At 46.0% G+C, this 23,227-nt stretch overlaps 1 protein-coding gene across 1 annotated transcript; it reads left to right on the top strand.

The window, feature by feature from the left end:
• Positions 1-793: 793 nt before the first annotated feature.
• Positions 794-21,534, top strand: SLC39A13 (solute carrier family 39 member 13). Its single transcript, XM_074867652.1, has 10 exons — positions 794-1,047; positions 7,938-8,237; positions 8,674-8,787; positions 10,471-10,592; positions 10,703-10,855; positions 16,186-16,275; positions 16,640-16,690; positions 16,906-17,038; positions 17,169-17,268; positions 18,778-21,534. Exons 2-10 carry the CDS (start codon positions 7,970-7,972, stop codon positions 18,851-18,853), a joined length of 1,107 nt encoding a protein of 368 aa, XP_074723753.1. The 5' UTR covers positions 794-1,047; positions 7,938-7,969; the 3' UTR covers positions 18,854-21,534.
• Positions 21,535-23,227: the final 1,693 nt, after the last annotated feature.

Genomic DNA, 23,227 nt, shown 5'->3' with positions numbered 1-23,227 from the left:
CATCAGCAGTGTCTCCTTGGGCAATGGGATTCATTCCAAAAATTGGGAGTGAGAAACCAGTTCTCGGGGAGAATGGTAAGAAGTGGAACTAACATCTGTATGTTTTGGAAAGTGTCTGTATTGGAAACTATATAGCTCCAGACTAGCTCAGCTTGTATGAAGTAAATCTTTGTCCTCCTCTGACCTAGTTGCGTGAGCACATGCACTTTCTGCAAATCTCTCTAAGAACCTTCACCACTAACAGTCAGGACGGTAATGCTTATGGAGCCCTGGGGTTACGCAGGTGTCATCGTGAAGGTTGTAACAAACCTGTAAGGAGGGGGAAAACTGTTTAAAAGTCATCGTATCTTTTAAAAACATTTGGAGGCTAAGCCCTAGAGAGCTGCTATACTTTCTTGTGCTCTAACAACTTCCAGAAATTCTGCTCAGAACCAGGTTTCCACGGTGCTCCTCTTTACACATCTGTAGCCCGTAGAATTTATAATCCAATTAGGCAGATTTAAAAAAAAAAAACAAAAAAAACCCCCCACCCCGTAAGCACATTCTAGAAGGACGGGTCTTCCACAGCGTGCCTGTTTCTGTCCCGCTGCCCAGAAAGCTCGTCCCGGGGCTGTGGGAAAAACCCCTCCCTCTCCGTGCGCGGTGGGAACGGAGCTCGGTCTCCGCCGGGGCAGGACGTGCCCCCCCGGGGGCTCCCCCAGGCACCCGGGCCCCACCCCGGGAGGCGGCGGCGCTGGGGGGAAGGGCGGGGGGGCTCGGGCCGGCCCAGCGAGCTCCGCTTCCGTCCCGCCGGCCCGGGGCGGGGGAGGCGGCAGGAAGCGCGCCCGGTGCCCGCTCCCCCCAATTCCCCCCCTCGGCGGTGGCGGCGGCCGGAAGCGCGCGCGGCGGCGGGTCCCCGCCGGGGCGGCGACGCTGGTGCCGAGGAGGCCGGGACCGACGTGGCCGGGCGGGGGAGGCGGAGCCGAGGGGCCGCCGGGCGGGGCAGGCCCGCGCCGAGCCGCGGCTGGATGGCAGCGGCGGCCCGGGGCACGGCGGCGGCGGCGCACGGTAACGGCGGCTGACGGCCCGGGGCGGGGGGGGGTGTCGCCGGGCTGCCCCCACTCCGCTACCGCGGTGGCGAGGGGCGATGGCAGGGGCCGGCGGGACGGAGTCAGCGGCGGCGGAGCGGCGCGGCCCGGGGCAACTTTCGGGAAGACGTGGGGGGCAGCGCCTGGCCGGGCCGCTGCCGCCGGGCTCCCGGGACCGGCGCGTCCCCCCCGCCGTGCGGCCGCCGCTGCGGGCGTACCCGGGGCTGGGGGCTCGGCCCCGGCGGGACGCAGTGGGGAAAGTTTTAGAAGTCGCTCCTCCGGCAGCCGATGCGGCGGGAAGGGCTCGGCGGCGGGGGGGGGGGGGGGGGGCCGCTCCCTGCCCGCCCCCCCCGCCCCGGATATGTCCCGGCTGCGCGGGGCGGCTGGGGGCTGCGCGGCCACCACAGTGGCACATGGACCCCCTGAGGGGCAACTAACGTAATGGTCCAGTAAGGTGCGTGAACAGGGTTAATTACTCCCCCCCTTCCCCCCTCCCCGGGGAAATATGTCTCGCTTTGCGTGGGTCAGCATTCCGCCAACGGCAAACCCATCTGTCCCGGCAGCCGCCACCCGCGGTGCTGTTAGAAACAACTGCAAGAGCGGGGCCGCCGTCTTAATCGCCCGCAGATAAGGGCTGTGCTGGGGCCTGCCCGGCCTCTGCCCCGGGCTGCTGGGGGGAGAGAACCCCCTCTCGCCCTGGGGGGGTGAACGCCATTGCCTGACCCGCAAACTTTCCTCTTTCATCCCGAGTAGGATGGGGAAGGAGTCGCTGTCTCCCAAACGACGGGGGTGCTCAATCAGCGTTTTAACCGCCCCCCTTGCCAGCTCTTGGGCTTGCCCGGGGTCTGTAATCCCTTCGGATCTGCGATACCCCGTTGTTCTTAGTCCTGCGCATCTCCAGGTTTGGGCTGCGCACGCTGTGATGTGCGTGATTTCCAGGAATGCGGGGCTCTGCAAAGCGGGGTTTTGTGAGAGGGGTGGGGGAAAGGGGAAGGGTCCCACCGGAGCAGCGTGTTCCCTGAAGGTGGGCGCTGGCTGAGAGAGAAGGGAGCGCTTGGAGGGACTGGAGACCTTTGCTGCCTCTGCCGAGGTCAGGGCTTCCAGGAGGGATTCAAAGCTCTCCACAGGGCTACTGAAGGGAGGCAGCTCGTGGAGAGTTTTTTGGCTGAAAATTATGCTTCCTCCCTGGAAAATAACTTTTTTTCCATTCCATACAGTACTCTTTTGCAACTGTAAGACCAGGCAACGAGCTTCCAGGGAAAACACTTGTAAAAAAGCATTTTCTTTTTCATTTTTTTCCCCCTAACAACATCTAAAATGTCAGTGTGTGGCAATGAGCGATTGGGCTGAGACTAAGATGAAGCTGTGTGGTCTGAAAAGACAGAGTGTCTAAGGGGAGGAGGCGGGTTGCTGCAGGAATCGCTGTTGTGTCAATATTTTATTTTTTCTTTTCCAGTAGGTTTTTGCCTTGGCACTTAAAGTTTTGTCCTTGTTTTTTCAGACAATGCCTGCTACAGAGGTGCTCAGTGAGTGCTGTGAGGGGAGGGAGGCCCTGTGACCCTCTTGGAAGGAGAGCAGGAGCTCTTCTAGAATGGTTTGGGTTGGAAGAGACCTTCAAGACCATCTAGTTCCACCCCCTGCCATGGCCAGGGACACCTTCCACTAGCCCAGGTTGCTCAAAGCCCCGTCCAACCTGGCCTTGAACCCTTCCAGGGAGGGGGCAGCCACAGCTTCTCTGGGCAACCTGTCCCAGTGAAGGAATTCTTTCCTATATCTAATCTAAATCCACCCTCTTCCAGTTTAAAACCGTTACCCCTCATCCTATCCCTACACTCCCTGATCAAGAGTCCCTCCCCAGCTTTCCTGTAGCCCCTTTAAGTACTGGAAGGCTGCTATAAGGTCTCCCTGGAGCCTTCTCCTGTCCTGGCTTGGTATGCAGCCTCCCCCTGCCCCTACTCAAGGAGTGTAAATTCTTATTCTTTTGTTTCTTATTCGTTTGTTCTTCCTGAGCTGGGAAGACCTCATGGTTATTCCGGTGATGTGGCAGAAGGAGCTGAGCAGACCTGGCTCCTGAATGCTGGGCTGGGAGCCCTGCGCAGGACACATGGTGCTCTGGAGACTGCTCCGGTGGAAATGGTGACAGGGTTGTGATCCGACACGGCTGGGGGCTGTGATCCCAACCCGTGGTGTTGTCAAAACTGACGAGGGAGTGATGCACTGGCTATTTCTCTCCCATGCATGTTCTTAAATAGGTTGTATTATCCTTCCTGAGAAAAACACATCCCTATAAGCTTGTTATGCCTCTGTCTCATAGTGACCACAGACTTCTCTGAGAACCTGCAGGTGCTTTCTCTAGAAATTTCTCAAGACCTTCTTTAGCTGGGTTACTAAAAAAGATGCTGTTGTCTAAAATAAGGGATAGGTAAAGACTTCTCCCACCGTCTGCAACTTTAGTGACAGGGCATTATTTTCTCTCTTGAACTTTTTTTTTCCTAGGACTACATATTGACTGCTCCTTTTCTTCCTCTTAAATATTTTTCTTAGGAGCAGCCAGTTTGAATTTAGAGACTTTGCAAACATTAGGTAAACTTCATGTCTCATGAGGAGCATGTACTAGTGAGATAGAGAAGCAAAGGGGCTATAGAGACAAAAAGTGCATTTTTTTAGAGCAAGTGGTTATGATAGGAAGAAGCAAATGCTGGGAATGTGCTCAAAATATTTAGCTGGGCACAAAGATCAGTTCAGGCGTGTCCTGGATGATGCACCAAGTTCCTCATAGATGTTTTATAAGCATTATTGCATGAGATATGGGGATGTTCTTGAGCCACAGGGTAATGGTCAGGCAGCACAGGTGTAAAGAAACGTACTGTTTTTCCCTTGTGTAAGTAACAAGAGAAGAAAGACCAGTGGGCCACAGAAAGTTGACTGACACAAATGTGAGTTAGGGGAATTGGTTTTCTGCCCCTTTATTGTCCATCACCATCCCTTTTTGGAGGAAGCTGGTCCCTTTTGCTGCTGGAAGAAGGACATGAAGCCAGGTATGCAGCCTGTTTTCAGAGCCCTGAAATGCCCGTTATCCTGTGTGCTGTTGCCTCTCTCCAGGATTTTGGTCACTTAGTCTCAAAGACCCTTTCAGGTGTCCCTCGGAACAGATGTGGGCTGCGAGTGTGGAGAACGAGATGGAAGAAATGGACCTGTTGGATCGGTTGCAGTGATTACTTTTCCAGACTGATTCTCAAAATCTGTGACGACAATGTTGCGGAAGAGGCCAGTTTGTGCCACTTCCCATCATTGCCGTGCTGCAGAGAACAGTCGTTTTGCTGTGTGTGTTTGTTGCCTCTTCATAGGCATATGGTGGTTGTATAAATCCTGATTTTTTTTTTTTTTTTTTCCTCTGTTCCTCACGAAGAAGCTGTTCTCAATCATTTTCTAGGTCTAATCCCATCATAAATGATGAGGACATCTGCCAGGCCTGCTCTGGGATTGGAAGGGGTGCCTGTCTTTTTTAAAGCAGGAAATTCTCTAACTGCAGGTTGTTATGCAGCAGCTAGTAAGCAGAGAGAAAGGCTGTGGCTGGTGTAATCTGCCTGCAGAGTCCCATTACCTCCCTGTGCAGATGCCTCTGTGGCTTATGGTTTCAGCCTGTGTGGGTCCTCAGGACAGAAGAAACTCTGTTCAGTTAGGGGACAGCTAACATTTTAAGAGCTTCCTATCTTTTTGTGGGTTTGTTGGTTTTTTCCGAAGGAGAAATTTGGGGGGTTCTGTGGCGTAGTTTTACTGTAGTTGTGTGTGTCTGTTTGCATAGCTGTGGGGGGAACCTGAACCCCGGTGAGGGGAGCCAGAGGGCCTGGCAGCGTCCCAGGGGTGTGCGTGTGGTGGAGCTGGGCAGAGGGCAGCATCTCTGACCTGTCAGGCTCTCCTCGCCGTTGTTACTAGTGCCCTGAGCATCAGCCCAGTGCCTCTTCACCTCAGGGTCTGAGGTGAGTTGGTGTGTGGAGGTTGTGAGAGATGAAATTGTCCCTTGCTGCCACCCCACCCCAGCCCTTCCCTGTTGTTTTGAAGTGGTTGTGCCAATAGTGATTTACAGCTGAAAACCTGCCCTTTTTTGTAGGGTCTTGCCAGTAGAACAAAGATCTCACCAGCTTACATCGAATCACAGGTGCAGGGCTGGAGGGTCTTCAAGAAGGGATCTAGTCTTTGCAATGACATAGCATCTGCATCAGGTGTTTATTCTTTTTCTCAAAAGAAAAAAACCAAAACCACACAGTGCCAGAGATTCTGCATCATAGGGAACCTGTTTCAGTATATCACCACTTTGGCACTATGTAAACTTGTTTCTTCCTCTCCAGTCTGAATCTTGTTTACCACTTGAGCTGATGCTACAATGTGGAGGAAGAATTGAGAGCTTTTCCCCTTTCTTGTGACATTTAATATATGCAGACTGTTCTGTTCACTTCAGTGTTATCTTTTTAAGACTAAACACACCCAGGTCCTTCAGTCATTTTTTCCAAGTCATGCTTTCTACACTCTAATTTTTGTTTCTTTCCACTGTGATGTCTCTTGATTTTTACATCTGTTCTATAAAGAAGAGTATGTGAGGCTGGGTGTGGTCTGTTTCCTGAGGTCTTGTGTGTGGAGGGGAATGGAATTACTGCTTCTGTGTCACACCTACAATGTAGTTACTAACATGTCCTAGGATGTCATTTGTCTGCTTTGTAGCAACATAAGCCTGCTGGCTTGAAATTAATTTCTGAATCAATGTAATGCATGAATGCATTTTTATTTTGTGGCACATCAGAGTTACTGTTCTGTCATGTCTGATTATTTTTTTTTTTCCCCACTTAGTATACAGTTTTATAGTGGCCTTTACTGAGATTGGTTTGATAGTATGCTATAGGTAGGTTTAGGGTTCCTGCAGCCAGATCAAAACACTGCAATAAGATGCCACAAAATCCAGAGCTGGTTTGAACTTGCTATGTTGAAGGATTTTCTTTTCCCTGTCAAAAAAAAAAAAAAAAAAGAGTGATGGGTTTTGTATGGGTCAGTAGAGTTTACACCTGATCGGACATTATCTTGCCACAGAAAGTTTTAGTGGTTCTTGCAGAGCTAACCAAGCCAGTGTCTTCCTAGGTTCCTCCTTGCATCCTCCCTGTTCCTATAGTGCCCACAGTCGCTGTGCTTGGAGCTCAGCACACTCCTTCATGGGAGCCTGTCCTTTAATTTTTTTTTTTTGATTGCTCACTGCAACTGGGTCTTCCTCCCGCAGTGACTGAATTCAGGGACTGAATTTTGAAAAGGGCCAAGCCTTTAAAGAAATAGTTTTTCCTGATAGTTTGTTCTGAGCCTGTTCACTCATGGGGTCAGGTGTGAGCATGGGGAGGGGATGCGTCATGAGGGGGGGTGGGGGACAAGGGGCAACCTCGCTCTTTTCAGCTGTAGTGAGCCCTTAGATCAGTTCCAACACCCTGAATTTTGTCTTGATAATTTCAGGCCCCTTTCTGTCTGGCTGTTACTTAATGCTTTGCTGTCTTTATCACTTTCTTATCTTGTAGGTAACTACAAACTGATCATTTAACTTGATCAAGAATCTTTCAGAGGATTGAAGTTACTGGTAACTTCTTAAGTCTTCCCCCACCTTTTTTTTTCTTTTTATAAAGGTAGGTGAGGCATGATGCTTCTCCAGCCTTCTGTGGCCTTCCCATATTCCTGTAAATTCTCAGAGATGGTCACTAATGCTTCAGAGATTACTTTGACTGGTTTCTTACATGCTTTCAAGTGAATGCCATTATTCCCTCTCAATCTACAGCTGTTTTGCGAATATTTGTTAAGCTGTTCTTTTATAACCCGCTATTTTCTTCCATTTCCAAATTAATTTTGCTTGTCACATTTCACTTTTTCTTTTGGAGACTGAAGGAGCATTTATACTTCAGCCTTTGCATCATTTGCTTTCCTTTCCTGTTTGCCAATGAGAGGGTAATTATCATTAATTTCCTCTTCTAACATGCCCGCTTCTCTTCAGTTTTCTTGTGACTGAAGAGTTCTTAGTAACAGCTGTGCTGATTTTGACTAAGAGACCATCTAACCCAGGATCCTTCTAGGAAAGACTAAAAATAAGATGAGTATGTATATTTTCCAGCTACTCTTCCAGCCTCCAGCTCCTTTCAGATAAGGGGATTTCCTGAGTCTAATGTGAGCTCTCTAACCATGAACGATCAATAGGTTTGTCTTTCTAGTACTTGTCCTGCCTTTTGTTGAATCCATGTAAAATTTTTCATAATTTTTGGAGAAGTACTACCACATGAGTTACCTGCTGATGAAGAGTCACATTTTTTTGTTTTGTTCTGAAGCTGACCCTCACTGGCTTCATGTGATTGCTCTTAGCACTTACGTCTGAAGAGACAGCGAATAATCTACCCTTGTTCACCATCGTTACGCCACTCATGATTTTACAGACCTCTGTTATGTTGCCTGTTTTGCATCCTAATTTGTTACATGGATGCAGTTCCATGGCAAAGAGAAGACTTATCTGGGTAGTATCTCTGGTCAATACCTTTCTCTGAAGCCTGAGGACACTGAAGGGCAAGGACAAGGATACTTGGAGTCCTTGTCCAGCCCACCTGAGGGAGATGCTGAAATCCAGACTCTTTCACAAGATGTCTCATGTGCAGTTTCGTACACCCGATGATAAACAGCCTCTCTGTCCTTTAGTTCTGTGTTGAAATCGGGAAGAATTTCAGATATTCCTTATGGGGATCCCTACCTGTGCTAAGGTGCTGAGGGAGGGGGTGGTGTGACCGAGGCCTTTCCTCCGGGACAGTGGGAGGGAGTCTTGGGCATGCTCTCAGAACTGCTCTCCCCTGCTCTTTTCAGAGATCGGCCAGCCCGGCTGAGACCACTTAGCGATGACCAAACAAAAGCTTCTGCTTGATGGGACGCTCTCCTTGTTTCTGTTCGTGGCCTGTGAAGCTCAGCAGCTCCCAAGGAGTCATGTTGCTGCTAGTTCTGGTCCTCTGTGCGAGAAGGAGGCAGAGTCCTGGGGAAACCTTTTCAGCAGTGAGCGGCTGGATGCCTGGATCTGTTCCCTCATCGGTTCATTCATGGTGGGGCTGAGTGGGGTCTTCCCCTTGCTGGTGATCCCATTTGAGACAGGAGCTGCTCTGCGGTCAGAAGGTAAGCCTGATACCTGCATTAGCCTTTCTGAAGCCAAAAGTCCTGGGTTGTGACTGAATGGCACGATGGTGAACGGGACCTTGTCACAGAAGTATTGTCCTCTGAAATAGACAGTCCATTTCTGGTACTTTAGGCCATACCTGCCAGTTTGATAGGGAGTCCTCGGACAAAAGCCCTGAGTGGAGCTTGTACAAAGAGTATTGTTTGTTCTCCACCCTGCGTGCTCCAGGACCCTCCCACACGCTGCTGTCCCAGCCAAGTGGTGCAAGGGCTTTTTCTTGCACTCCAGCTATTTGTTTTGTGCTCTCGCCTTTGAAAACTTGCTTTGCAGATGCTTCCAATTTAGGTCTCTTTGTGCGAAATCTCAGCTGGAGATGTTCTGGCTCCCAGCTGAGTTGTGATCAGTTTTTGTTTTGGGTGTTTTTTTTCTTTTTAGCTGGATCACACCGTTTGAAGCAGTTGTTGAGTTTTGCAATTGGTGGACTACTGGGGAATGTGTTTCTGCACCTGCTTCCTGAAGCCTGGGCCTACACATGCAGTGCAACGACAGGTATGAAAGCCTTATGTACCAAGAAGCAGTCCATGCTATGCCTACTGCTACATTTTTTGAGTCTGTTCCATCTTGAAAATACAAGATCAGCCAGGCTGGGTCAGCCCAAAAACTGGTCTAGGCTGGTATTCTCTTTCAAACAATGTGTAAAAGCAGATGCCTAGGGGAGGATATAAGAACAATAAAAACATATGTAATACTTCATCTTTGTACTCTGCAGTCCAAAGATTTTGAGATTGGAGGCTTCCTGAGTTGGCCATGGTTTCTTTATGTTCAGTAACTTCCAATGGATTTCTTATCTATCGACTTTTCCTATGTTACCCCGTACTCCTGTAAATCTCTGTTGATTTTTCTTTGTCCTTTCTGTAAGAAAAGGGAATGCTGCTTTAATCTGGTGGGAAGTTGTGAATGTGTGTGTGGTCTGGTACATGAACATGTGCACCATCTCAGGTGGGGATTCTGCCCCATCAGATGCAGCTTGTCTAAAAATCTGTCCCTATAACAGTGTTAGTCCTAGAGCCTCTTTCTTGGGACTAACTGGAGTCCCTCTGCTGGGTACTTCGATCTATGGGAGCCCAAATGTGTTGCCCTCTCAATCTTTGCTCAAGGAGAAGTCATGGAAAATTGTCCACAGAGCCATGACTAAGATGGAGGAGTGGGGTCAGGGGGAGAAAAAGGAAATGAACGTGACAGAAACCTGTGTGCGCCTGCAAACTAAACACTGTTTGGGTTGGGATAGATATCAGTGTATCTCCTTCACCCCTCAGATAGCCAGGGTTGTTGAAAGCTATAGTGATTGCATCTCTCTGCTTCAGCAAACTGATAGCATAGAAGGCAAGTGCTGCTGCATCCCACCTGTTGAGAGACCAAGAAATCATTTCTTTGCTGAAAACATGAGAGAGGGAAAAAGATGCCCTGGGTTTCTTGGACTTCCTTGCACATATGGCCTTGGATTTCAAATCTGCTGGGCCTTTGGTCCTCTTCCTCATGGCTCTAGCACTGCCAGCAGAACCTGCTGTCCTTTTTCTTCCCCGTTTCTACAGTGGTTCCCAAATGACTCTGTCTTCCTGCTGTAGCTTGTTTGCTTCTGCCAGACTGTACTGAAGCATAAAGGTTTCCTTGACCCATGTAAGCCCCATTACAGAGTCGTTCTGTTCTTCCACTGCAATGCAATCTCCATTTCTGCAGCCAGGGTGAATGGATGATTATCTCACAAGCTTGGCTGTAATTGAAAAGAAAGTTTATAGCTTTGGGCTTAATAACTTGCCTAGGTGTGGCAGAAAGGGGAAGGTGAGTTTGTAGCTCCACTAATGCCAGATTTCATGTCAGGGCTTGCCGCTCAGTAGATACAGCTGCAGGATTTTTGTGATGTAATCTTCACTTGCCTCTGGAAGAAGGAAATTCCTAGTGTTGTCAGGAAATACTCTGGATTGCACTATTGAAGCAAAAGGGGTAGGGGCTCTCACTCTTAGTGTCCTGAGATGAGGATATGTTAGATCAAGAATGAGCAAGTTAAGCTAATTTGCTTTGAGATATGTTTGCTCCTTATTCCTTGCAGGAGGTGTTTCTATTGTCTTGTTTTTTGTCTTGGAACTGCTGGTTAAACTCTCTGGTGTGGCGTGGGTTTACATGTGGGAAACACTGTGTACTTGATAATGACATGGTTTCTCTCTTGTCCCTCAGGAGAAGGGCAGAGCTTTCAGCAGCAGAAGCTTCTGGGTCTCTGGGTGATTGTTGGTTTCCTGACCTTCCTGGTGCTAGAGAAGATCTTCCTAGAGAAAGAAGAGAAGGAATGTCGTGGTGTGGTAAGTTAGCAGCCAGAGGGGAGGGAGTGCTGTTAGGTTTGGAGCACTGTACTAAGCACCTCATCTGCCCTGACAAAAAGGCAGTGACAAGTTGTTTTCCCTTAATTTAGGGCTGTGATTCCAAAGCATCAGCTGGAAAGGTTCCCAATGGCAGTGGCTACCCCCTACCGAAGGTGACAGGCCAGCCCCAAAGAGCAGGAACAGATTCAGCTCAGTGTAATGGCTCCTCTCTCCAGTCTTGTCCAACAGACAACAGAATCAAGGTAAGAGACCCACAAATTGACCTTTACATCTTCTGTTTTCGGGGTACGTATTTTAAAATTCATTCAGGAGAATGAGTTGTCTGTGAAAAGAACTGTGTCTGAGTGGGGAAATCAGTGTTTGAGTGAGTTGTGCTTAATTTTGCTCTTGTCAAAGTGTCTGTCCAGGTCACAACAGGGAGGAAGTAGCGGACTTGGGAGAAAATCTGCACTGCAGTTTATGCGCAAGAGGCTGTCACTATTGTGAAGGCATAAGTCTGATGATGTTAGTTTTGGCTGAATCCTGAGACTGAAGTGCAGTACTTTCACATTTTGGTACTCTATATCTTATAGTCATTATATCTTTGCTTAAATCTTTGTGCCATGATTTCTCTATTCTCTAGTACCTGATTTGTACCACTTGTGAACTGCACGTTTCCTTTTAAGGCACCTTTTGGAAGCATTTTGAAGCTATCCACTGTAAAACTTAGCAGTTCAGTTTCTCAGATAAATAGTTTATCTGCTGCCAAAAAGGGCTGCTTGTCCACCTCTGCCTCCAAACCTGTATTTCCCATTACTTCCTTTGCACTGGACCTCATCTGACCCCACAGTGAGCCTATTCATGGAGCTAAACAGGCGAAGAATTGACTTTTTTCTTTTTTTTTTTTTTTTCTCCATCCGCCCCAGGTTTATTTCTCTCTTAACTTCTTGAAGCAGCTTGGCATGTTGACAGACAGTCTATAGTGCTAGGATAAGGGAGATCATCAAGCTCATAGGATTGGAGGTGGGGGAGGGAAGAGGAGGAGTACTGTACCATTGGGCAGTGGCTAACCTTTAGATCGGCTTTGCTTTCAGTTTTATGTTACTATCTTTGCACTGCAGAAACCCTTGTCTGGGTGAACATCACAAGCAAGAGAGTAAATGACCACTTTGGTGAAGGAGGACCTATAATTTGAGTTTGAAAGCCCATAAAAATCTTCAGGATGGTAGGAGAGTAACTATGAACAGAAAGCGTGGTTGCATGAACTAGCGCAAACCTGGATATGTGGTCAGACAGAGGCCCTTCAGTCTTTCTATTTTAAAATTGTTTTGCTATAACTTTATAGCTCTTACTACACAATGTGACAGATATGGTGAGGTCACTGGGTATTTTTGGTATGTCGTATTCATGTAATCTGTACAGAACCCTGCACAGACTGCAAGGTGCCGCGTTGGTGTTTCTAGATGTGATAGTGGTGAAGGAGCCAGTATTACTGGGATATGAAACATTGTGCCATGGTTTTAGAAAGGTTTATATAAGGAACTGTGGACTTAGAGGATGGTTAGTCTACCACTGATCTCAAGTAGAAATGAAACACTGGTGGGGGACACAATTGCTCAGGGCCTGGTCCTAATGTAAAAAAAAAAAAAGGTAATTAATGGTGCTAATTGATATGATCTTATGGAAGATAAATACCTGTCAACCAGACATCTTTCCCTGCCTTTTATTCGGTCATCAGATTGTTTGATAAAGCTAATGACACTGACAAAAGTATATAAAACAGAACTTTAACATTCTAATGAAACCAGTACTGCATGAAATCAACTTTGCTCATGTTAGCTGTATTAAATATCAGTTATTCTGTATTATCAACAGGGACTGGATTAATGCAGCCCCCCCCCAATCTGTTCACTGGTTATGATTTTTTTCCTAAGTGATTATAAAACCAGTATATCTTCACACTTGCAGATACTGTAATATTACTTAAATGACACATTGTGACTGGATGAGATCAGTGATATCAGCTAAACTGAGTAACTTCATCAGAGCTGAATTTTTAACATGTTTTGATACATGCAAATATTAAGGAATAGATTAAGAAAGAATGCAGGTCATATTTACAAGATAGGGGTGGTTTCTAGGAAGTCAGTGCCTTGGAAAAAGGTGTGAGAATCACAGTAGGAAGTTGTTTGAATGCATTCTTCCATTATGATGCTACAGCCAGGAGGATGGGTGAGTAGGAAATAGTATGTATGAGAAGAGGCAAGTGTTCCTCTTTCTGTACAGCAGTAATGAAATAGGTCTCTGACTTTTTCCAGTAGCATTATTCACAATATCCAAAATACTATGATAATTTGTAAAGTGGTCAGGAGAGAGCTGAAATAATTAAGTTTGCAGTACGTGATAACAAGTGGTTTTCTTTAGTCTTTAGCTCTGTAGACGACAGATCAGGGGTGACTTAAAATACACAAATATCCATGTAAGAGGCGTGTCTAAATTTTAATAATTAAACCTATACCAAACAGTAGCAGACTAGAAATCAAAGACAACTCTGTAACTGAGGGAACTTGCCAGTGGACCAACTTACCTTAGAGACACGGTAGATTCTTTGTCACTTGTGGGCTTTAAACTGTGATTTAAGCTGCTTTCTGCAAAGTACGTTATAGCTTAAGAAACTGGGCTTCGTGCAGAAATTGAATGAGACTCTTTCAGCTGTGTTATGTAAACTGTCTAGACAACCATGGAGAGCCCTTCTAGCTTTAAAATCCTAACACCTCTGTTCAGTCTTATAGCTGTTGTCAATAGAGCATGAAATAGAAACTAATGAGTTAATGTGTGTAGTTTTAACTTTCTACCTTCTGAGCATATAATCTGAATATGTTAATAGTCTTTCTGGTAGGGGGGAAATTACCAAAACTACCAAGATATTCCTGCGTTGTTAGCCTGTTTCCTTAGGCAACAACATAAGCAGTCATTCCATCTGTCTGTCCATCTGTTCTGCCCTTCATTTTCAATAACTTTTGAACCCGTAATTAATTTTACTTGAGTTCAGAAGAGGATAGAAGTCTTGAGGGTAATCAAATTTCTGCAAGTTCCATAAAAACCAGCATGGTGATAGAGCAGGAATGCAAACTAATGCCCTACTGAAAAACTGGCAGAATGTAGATGCTGCATGCTGCTTGACAGGTCCGTGGGGCTGGCAGAGCAGCAGGTCAGCCCCACTGCCCCTGCCTGGTGGGGAAGTGGCTGTCATGGAATGCAGGGTGGCAAAGGGGTGTGCAGGGAAACGGTGTTGCTGGAAGCAAAGTAGGTGCTTGCAAAGAAAAGAGAGAAAGCCCTAAGAAGCCAGACTTCTTTGGTTCTACTATTCACCCAGTAACACCCCCCCCCACCCCCCCCCCCAACTTTTCCCAGAAAACAAAAAGGGAAAGATACTATTTAAACAAAGTCACCCTTCAGGGCTTAATGATTAGTAAGCTGTAATCAGTTGTTCTTTGTCCATATATATTAGCACTTCTGCTCTTTAGCTGCTGCTGTAATAATTTGTCCTGGCTTGAAAACTGCAGGTGGGAGGCTTCCTTTGTGCCCAAACATAGATCAGTTCTGTCCCGCATTGCAGCCTTTATTCCTTCAACAAGTAAAAACATTGTGGAGTACTTTTGCCTTGCTTATTCTTTCTTTTTCCCTGTGGCACATGGGGTCCTTGCTGATTTGTAGAAGTATGTTTTATTGCATAGTGACATTAATTCTGAAGCATGAACATAAACACTTCATCTGGCTGTGCTCTTTATGAGCAACGAGAACATCCTATTAGGATTCACAGAATGTAAATGTCAGAGGCTCATAACTGTCAAATCAACCCAATTTATTTCTGAGCACTCCAAGGCTTTGCTTCTTTCAGTGACAGCTTTTGCCCAAGCCACTGACAAGAAAAAGTCATAATGTTTTAATCATGAAGTCTATTTTTTCCCCTGTACAGTGGTATGGGAAAGCATTTTTGTGTAGAACTTATGTGAATAATTATTACTAGCCTGTGGGGAAAATGCAATCACATAAAATCCCAACATGAAAAGGAGAAATTTTAGACAGTCATATTCGACTGAAAATGAGGAATGAGAAGTAAAACTGCTGTGTTCATGGGTCTGCCTGCACGCATCCCCTTGCGTTCCCCTTCTTAAAAAAACATGCAGGAAACTCTTCTGCATCCATTGTGGAGATGTTACTTAGATTATTTCTTAAATGTGATCTGTAGTTAGACTTTGCTTAATTCTTTCTTTTCATATTTAATCATCAGTGCACTCTTGAAAGTATAGAGCCTATAAAGGTGTCCTGAGATTGTGCAGTAGAAGTGCCCTGCAGAAAGGTGGTGCTTTGGAGAGAGAGGCTTGGCAGAAAGCCTCACCTAAGCTGTGGAGTACAGATGGCAGAAAGAAAAGATGCCCCAAGCAGAGGTTGATAGAAACAGGGTAGAGCAGACCAAAGCGGGGTCATGAAACCCATCAGCGCTTGTGTTTTTCCAGCTGAACTTCGGCATCTGATGCTATGGTGAAGTAAGAGGTTAATGCCTCACAGTTTCTAGACAGTCTCTCCACTCACTGGATGCTGCCCTATATGTGGGGTTAATGTATGCCAGCTTAGTTCTTGCAGTCCAGAGACAGCCTGATGTATTGGCTTACACCTGGTTTGATAATAATTTAAACTGCAGTGCTGTATACTGAACTGCAGTATCTCAGGACCCACACGCAGTGGTTTTTGTTAAATCTGATGGAAAAAAACACAAAAACCTGTGAGCAAAAGAGCTGGGGGTGGTACCCTCATAAATCACTTCAGGTCAAATACTCAAAATTTGTCTGGAGATGACCACAGTTAGCATGATAGGGAAGTCTAACATGGAGATGGACTTGTGAGGAAGGAAGCTGCTTTATGCTTGTAATTTTAAGAAATGTGTTTATATGCAAATGGATATACAAGCTATCCAGCCTTCTAGTAGGTGGTTTTTTGGTGACTGTCATCACTATCTTCTCTTTTTATTCTTTGTTAAGGGAAAGCAAACCCACAAGCACAAGCTTTTTTAGTACAATGTTTGAGATTTGTTTAGTTATAAAAAGCAATTTCAACAGCATTTGTTCTGTTGCATTGTTCTTGCCAGCGTTTGAAGAGGAGATATTTAACAGTTGAATATTAAAGTACCTGACTAGAAAACAAGGTCAAGTCATATTTGAAGCCAATCACCTGTGTGAATTAGTCAGTGTTACCTAAAATTGGTTCAATTTAGAATAAGATCTATTCTTGCATTTTGGCTTTCTTCTTTTTCCTTTCTCTTTTTCTGTTTCTAGAGATCTTCATCATTTGCATAAGATGATTATCCTAATCCTGGACAATACTTTCTTACCCTAAAACTTAGTTTACTCTAAAACTGAACATAATATTTAACTTGTACTTGAGCACTGACACAGCGTAAGATCTTCACCAGAAGTCCTACATCCTGACCTTTCCCATCTAATTGTGACTCTGTATAACCTGTATCTAAGCCACGTGCTTTCTTTTATCTTATGTCTCTTCCCTTATCAGGGGCTCTTTCTTCTCTTTGCAGATTAGTGGATACCTCAATCTGCTGGCCAACACCATTGATAACTTTACACACGGCCTGGCAGTAGCAGCCAGCTTCCTGGTTAGCAGAAAGGTAAGGTTTCTGTTGCCAGCTGTGTATTGGAGAGGCCTGTTCTCAAGTGTGATGCAACATGCAAAAAAACCAAAGATGTGAGGAGTCCCTCCTATTTTCTGGAAGTTTCTGAGAAAATGGAGACTACAGTAAAAAGCAACCCTATCCTGACCCTCTGATGCAGAGCTCCTTCAAACTTGGGACATGTTAGTCATTTGTACTGGCCTTACAGGAAGGGTTAGCTCATCTACCCTTTCGCTGAATAGTTCTAAGCTCTGAGTAACAAGTCTTAACTTGGAGAAAGGGGCCCTGACATGCTGTTGAAAGTCTCATCTCTCAGTCTTGGGGGGACTGTTTCCTAATCACCTTTTCTCCTCTGCTGCAGGTTGGGTTCCTAACCACAATGGCCATTCTTCTGCATGAAATCCCACATGAGGTGAGAGGGCTTTGTATCGTGCCATCATGAGGGATTGCAAGGGTGCTTCATCTACTGAGAGGAGGGCTGGGTCTGGTTAATGTTTTCTTGTCCCTTTGAAAGCTGCTTTCTCTGAGAGACTGGCAGCATGGAAAAATAGAAATGGTCTTGTTACGGATGGCCTTTGTGACTGAGAATGTTCATATTCACTAACTGTCAGCTCTTGGTTTTCTTAGGTTGGAGACTTTGCAATCCTACTTCGGGCTGGCTTTGACCGCTGGAGTGCAGCCAAGATGCAGCTTTCCACAGCTCTGGGGGGGATTCTAGGGGCCTGCTTTGCAATATGTGCTCAGTCACCAAAAGGAGCAGGTGAGGCTCCCTGGGACCTCTGTAGCAATAGGAGGGTGGGCCTATTGTCCCCATGTGTGTATCTTGTTTCCCTTTGTTCTCTCTCTTAGCTTTGTTTACGTAATAACAAAAGTCTTGTGTATTTGTGCAGGGGAAACGGTAGCCTGGATCCTTCCTTTCACTTCTGGAGGATTTCTGTATATTGCCTTGGTAAATGTTGTGCCTGATCTCCTGGAGGAAAAGAATCCCTGGTAAGTGCTCCTGCCTGTTATGCCGCACAATTCTTGCTGCCAGGGAGCAGGGAGTTAACCCTTCCCCATGCCTGTTCTGGGAGCGCATGAATGCCAGCTTTCCAAATCCCATGGGCAAGGCTGGAATCTAGATAAACTGCTCTGCTGGCTATTGTGGGACTTATTATGGGACTACAAAGTATTATGGGACTACAAAGACCCTATAAAGCATGCCAACCTTCAGCTGTGTCAGTCCCAAAGATTGTGCTAGCACAGTATGTAGCATGACCAGTTAGAGCAGGTTGCTCAGAAACATACCCAGTAAGGTGATCCGTCCCCCAGTCTGTTGTGTCAGCTTCTGGCATATACTGATTTAGGGACTGTCTGAACCAGGGCCTCATAGAGGTGTGTGTGTCAGGTAACCACACATGAACTCATCCTTCACATGCTTCTCTCATCCCTTCTTGACACTATCCATTACTTTGGGCTTCTGCGATTTCCTTTTGGCAGCAAGTTTAATAGTTTGACTGCACTGTGTGAAATGATGCTTATTATTATTTGCTTTTTAGCCTTTTGCTTATTAATTTTGATTAGATGTTGCTGTGTGAGTAGAAAATAAGTTTTCTTCTCTTTATTGTTCAGCATTTCACAGTCTGTTATTGTATCCCACCTCAGTCACCTCTCTTCTACACTGGTGTGTATATATATATAGTGGTATATTTGGCCTCCCCTCATCTGTATTGTTCTAGTTTCTTGCAGTCTGATTAAGGCTGCAGCAGGTCCAAATCCAGCTGTACTACAGTAAAGGCCCTCTCAGATCTGCTGGGAGAGCTGCCCCTGAATATTGCCTTCTGTTTCAGTTGTAATCAGACAGGTAACTTCCATAATTTGAATAAGAGGCCTTGGCTCACCTCATTCATTTTGACTGAAACACTTAAGGAAGTACTCAGAAAACAGCTCCACAGTTTTATATCTGAGGAGGCAGGAACTTCTGGTGGAGAAATGTTAATGACCACTTGGGAGCTTGCTTTGGGTTGGTAACCTCTCGCTGGCAGAGCTGTTGGCAGAGTATGCAGAGGTGGTAGGTACATAGTCACTTCAGTCCAGCATAAACCTGAGATGGTGCTAAAAGAACAATAACATTTACCAGCTTTTTTTTTTAAATTTTCATAACTGTAGTTGTTAGCTAGATGAGGTCCCTAAAGTACCCGCAAACATGCTGCAGAAGTGCTGGTTCTCTTGTGAGAGAAAGGACAGGAATATATACCTGGGTAGCTGCATGACTGAATTGGCTTAAATTGTTTTTGAAACCTGAAGTTGGGCCTTGCAGCTGAGTGGAACATGTCAGTTTATAGACAGCTTCTTTGCTTGGGGTGCTGGGAAAGAGTCTTCTCAGCTGTGTTAGTGACTTCACGTTATGTTCTTGTGGTAAATTTGAAAGGGCAAAGAACAAACCATTCATGAGCCTCTATGCTGCTGCCTATTGGGACTGGTTTAAGGCTCCTCCTAATTTTGCTGTTTCTTTCCCAGGAACTCCCTGCAGCAAATTCTGCTCCTGTGTACAGGCATTACAGTCATGGTGCTACTCTCGCTCACAACTGAGTGACCTCTGCGCAGACCTCATGATGCCTCCCAGAGCCACCACAGTGACTCTGAGCTGTTACAAAGCAATAAGGAACACTAATTTTATTTCCTATGTGTGTGTGTGCAGATCTGGCTGCTAGTATGAGAAGCAGGTGAGAAAGAGGTCTGGGTGTGCAGGACTTCATTCCCTGGCTCTCCTATCCCTGTTCTGCTAAAATCCACACATCAGGGCTTCCGTTTTTTTGTTTATTTTATGGAGCAAAAGATACAGCGAGCAGAAGTGAACTGAACAACTGCTCCACAGTGAATGGACAATGTTTCATTTGGTTCATTCTGATGGAACTGCACCTCCCAAGCTCTTGTGTGAAAACAACAGAGGCGATTCCTGTAGCTGATGAAGAGGAAGTACTTTTCCCGCCACTCTAAGGGCTGGAGGCAGAACAGGGATGGCAAAGCAACAATAAACAGCTTTAGCCAGAACTCCCTACCCATGAGAAGTTAATGGTGCTATGAGATAGAGGGGAAAGGACCCTTTCCAACTTGATCTCCAGCTTTTCATTGACATCACTTGTTCCTAAAGGTAGCACTAGCCTCAGCAGTCCACCTTTTTGGTCTATTTTGTATTTGTTTATGTTGAAATCGAGCCAAAAGCTTGAGGCACTTTAGGATAGGTCACTACAATTAAATGGCTCAGCTTGGAGATTACTTGCCTCAGCTCTAACCACTCCAATAGCCAGCACAGCCTGTTTATCTGAAAAATGGTCAGTAAACCTTTCTTCTATTGACACACTGTTAGCTCACCTTCATCTGGAAGGAAAGCCATGAAGCTGTTATGACTGAGCTCCCTCTCCTCATAACCATTAGCTGAACGTGGCTCTGAGCCTGCCTCGAGACCCAACTCACCCACCATCTGTCCCACACCACGTTTCAGAGCTCTCTTGAGGTGTAGCGTGCTAGCCCTGCCTGTCATGCTACAGCAGCTCTAGACTGTCACGGCAGAGATCTGGGCAGTTTGGGCAAGAGTCGAACACTACAGCCTGGTCAGCAGCCGATAACCCCTGGTTAGCTTTTCCTCTGTTCAGTGTAGACTATTTAAGAGCATGCTATAACCAAAAATATAAATGGTAGCTGATTTCTGGGCTTCTTACCTCACAGTGGAGTTAGTCCAGGATGAATGGATAAGAACTAATACTGACAGCCCTTAAAGGAAGGGGCACAGCAGCAAGCAATACTGGAGGGAGGGTGAAGTGGGAAGGGAGAAACTGCTGGTGAAAAGGTTTTAAAAAATGGGTCTGGAAAAGCTGTGTGCTAAGGAAGGAGAGAAAGGGATATGAAAGGGTGACAATAAGTATATTTTAAGAGGAGTTTTCTGTTGTATGACACTTGGGATAAAATTTTTGGTAATTTGAGACCAATAAAAATAAATGACATTTCTAGTGCTTTGCTGCATCCCAGCTCATGGTGCTGACCAGGCCATCATTCCACAGGGGCGCTTTGTCATCACAGAGATGTGCGCAATTCCTAGATGATCCTCTTTTTTGCTTAAATCTGTTTAAAAACAGGTCTAACTGAACTAGCGGAGTCACTGGACGCAAAACAGGTGCCACAATGTGAATTGCACCAACTCAGCTCTGTCTTTAAACAGCTTTTGTAAATCAGTACAGCTCTGCAGTCTGCACAGGGCCTTATCGAGGGGGCTTGTCCCTTGAGAGGGCGATTTGGGTCAGAGCAACGAGGCAGGTATGCTCCCCACAGCAGAGGCATTTACTTCCCTAAGAGATTTCTGAACTGTTGACACAGTTCTTTTTTTATGACATTTCCTGTCCTACTTTTCAGAGAACGTTGGAGAGCTCATGCTTGTGGTTCTCTCTGCCCAGGAACTGCTGTCTAAAATTCTTTCAGCTTTCCTTACCCCAGGCTTACATCAGTAACTAGCTTCACTGCAACAACGAGGGAGGTTTAGTGCAATTTTTTTATTCCTCTTTATGAAGTTGCCTTCCTCTGCCAACTACTCCCTCCATCATGCCATTGTCACGAAGTCTGAAGGTAGCATCTGCTTCCTGCTTTCCTGGAAGGAGGATTAATCTGATTAGCCTGCAGGGACTGGGGGAGTGTGCTAGTTTCCCCCCCACCCCGGGACTGCAGCTAAACGGACCCTGTAGTAGGGCTCTGGAGGAAGCAGGTTTGCACAGAAGGATGTGCCTGCTGTTTCCCAAGACGTCTTTCACAAAATGAGGCTGGCATTTAAGTTGAAGCATTGCCAGGTGAGTGCCCATGAGTTGGCGTTGTTGCATCAGCACTGAGCCTTGCCAAGACAAAACCACAGTCAGGATTTTGTGCTCAGCGTTCAGGAATGCGAAGTGGATGACACTGAAGAAAGAATTTCTGAGTTTTTCTTGGCTGCTACCACAGGCCTGGACAGTCTGTGGTTCTTGGGAAGATAACCTGGTAGGAGGTAGCACAGGGCTTGTGGGAGGGAGGGGCTTCTTAGTTTTCCACTACGTCAGCCCTGGGGCTGAGGATGGAGAGCCTTGGGAGGAAATGGAGCATCACTCCACCACATTTGTCACTTTTGGAAATGCAGAGAGAATTGTATTTTCTAGCTCTATTTTTTCAGCTGCTCTTATACATTTTCCACCTTCATCTGTATTGGTCTGCTCTGCATGGAGACAATAGAGATGAAATAAATAATTTTCCATGTGGGTTTGTGGTTTTTTTGTTGAAGCAACTACTTTTCTTTGAATTACAAATTTAAATCAAATTTCATTTGAATTACACAGCAGTATCTCTGGGTTAGTCTAGAGAAAGCTGGGCTCTGTCTTGCCCTCCTTTCTACTCCTCAGAGTTTCACAATTGAAAGAAAAGGTTGTGTAATCCACTTTCCTGTTGCTATTGCTGTGGCACTGTGGACCAGGAGCGGTGCGGTCTCATCATAATTCTTGGCTGCTAGTCTGGCTTCCCTGAAGAGCATCACTGAGTGCGTTGCTCCTCTTTGAGGGGAGAGCTTGCATGGTAACCGACTATCCAGAGACTTCTGCAAGCATACTTCGTTGTGATCCGTTATTTGTTTAATCCAAAAAACTCAAGGCCTATCTGGTGTCAGTTAACACTAAGCTGGCTACTTGTCATGTGGGACAAAGGTGCGCTCATCAAACGTGTGTAGGAATTGCCCAGAAAGGTCTCAATGGATTTTCTCTACCCTTCAAAAATGCAGGTTCAGAGCATGTCTTACCCCACTCTTAATTTGAAAGATTTTCAGCATATAAATACTGAATGGTAGTACGTGGTTCTCTGTTCTCACCATAAAGTGTTCTTTAAGAAGAAGGAAAACCATAACCCAAGTGCTGGAAGAAGATGAAGGTGCAAAAGGCATGGTTTCACAGTCTGGGGACTTTGACAGCACACGTTTTGGAGTCTCTGTCCCTGGCTTTGCTGTGCTGCACTCTGGCTGTGCTGGCTCCCCTGCCTGTGGGGCTGTGCTGTGAGCCTCCCTTCCCCATTCCTTTTTTCTTCTCAGAAATAAACAAAAATAACATGGATTAATCAGCTGCCTGGTTCACAGGCTTCACAAAGAGCTCTGACAGTTGCAGTAGTGCAGAGGAGAGAACAATTTGAAGGAGTGTTCAATGTGGGAACTTTCTAAGGTGATGGTCTTGCCAAAGCCCCTGTCTTCCAAAACTATAGCCTGAGGAACTGACGTAGAGAGTAGGGTGGCATAATAGGATTGCAGATTTAAGAAACGTGAATATTCGGATCCTTCCAGGAAAGAGCTGTTATAATTGAAGGATTTTTCCATGTTATCTGGAGCAGTGATTATATTTGAAAATTATTTTTCATTCTTGATGTGGAAGGCTTAATTTAGTTGGCATATGTAAAAAAAAAAAAAAATTCTTTTGACAGCAGCCCTTTCAGTTTGTCTGCCTTGAAGGCACTAATGTGCAGCTGCATGGATGGTAATCCTGTCTGTCCAGTGCAAACTGCTGAAGAGGATCATGCTGAAATGTTAAAACAAGCTTTGTCTGTGGCTGCTGCGTGTTTTGACCAGGCACCACTCTGGGGAGAGAAGTAGTGCTCTGTTGTTGGCAGGGTCGCTGGGAGAAGTGCTGGGGAGGGCATTTAGGTTGTGCTTGGTGTGGCCAGGAGAGCAAGAAGCGACAAGGGGGTGGGGGAAAGGATCTGACTCGCCTACAGTTGAACAGTTGCTCCTGGGAAACAATTTAAAGTACTTTTAACCAAAGGAAGGATTTTAAAACTGGACATTGAGTTTGTAATTTAGGCTTACTGTATCACTAGATCATTTTATCTGGAGGCCACACTCGAAAAGGCAATGCCCTAACCACTGGCTTTGGGGGCTGATAGTGCTGCAGCTGGAGGAACAAACAGGATCAAAAGGGAT

This window comes from Strix uralensis, chromosome 4, assembly GCF_047716275.1.
Source record: "Strix uralensis isolate ZFMK-TIS-50842 chromosome 4, bStrUra1, whole genome shotgun sequence".
Taxonomy (NCBI): Eukaryota; Metazoa; Chordata; class Aves; order Strigiformes; family Strigidae; genus Strix; species Strix uralensis.
The sequence above is the reverse complement of the archived record's forward strand: the minus strand, read 5'-3'. Positions and strand labels throughout refer to the sequence as shown.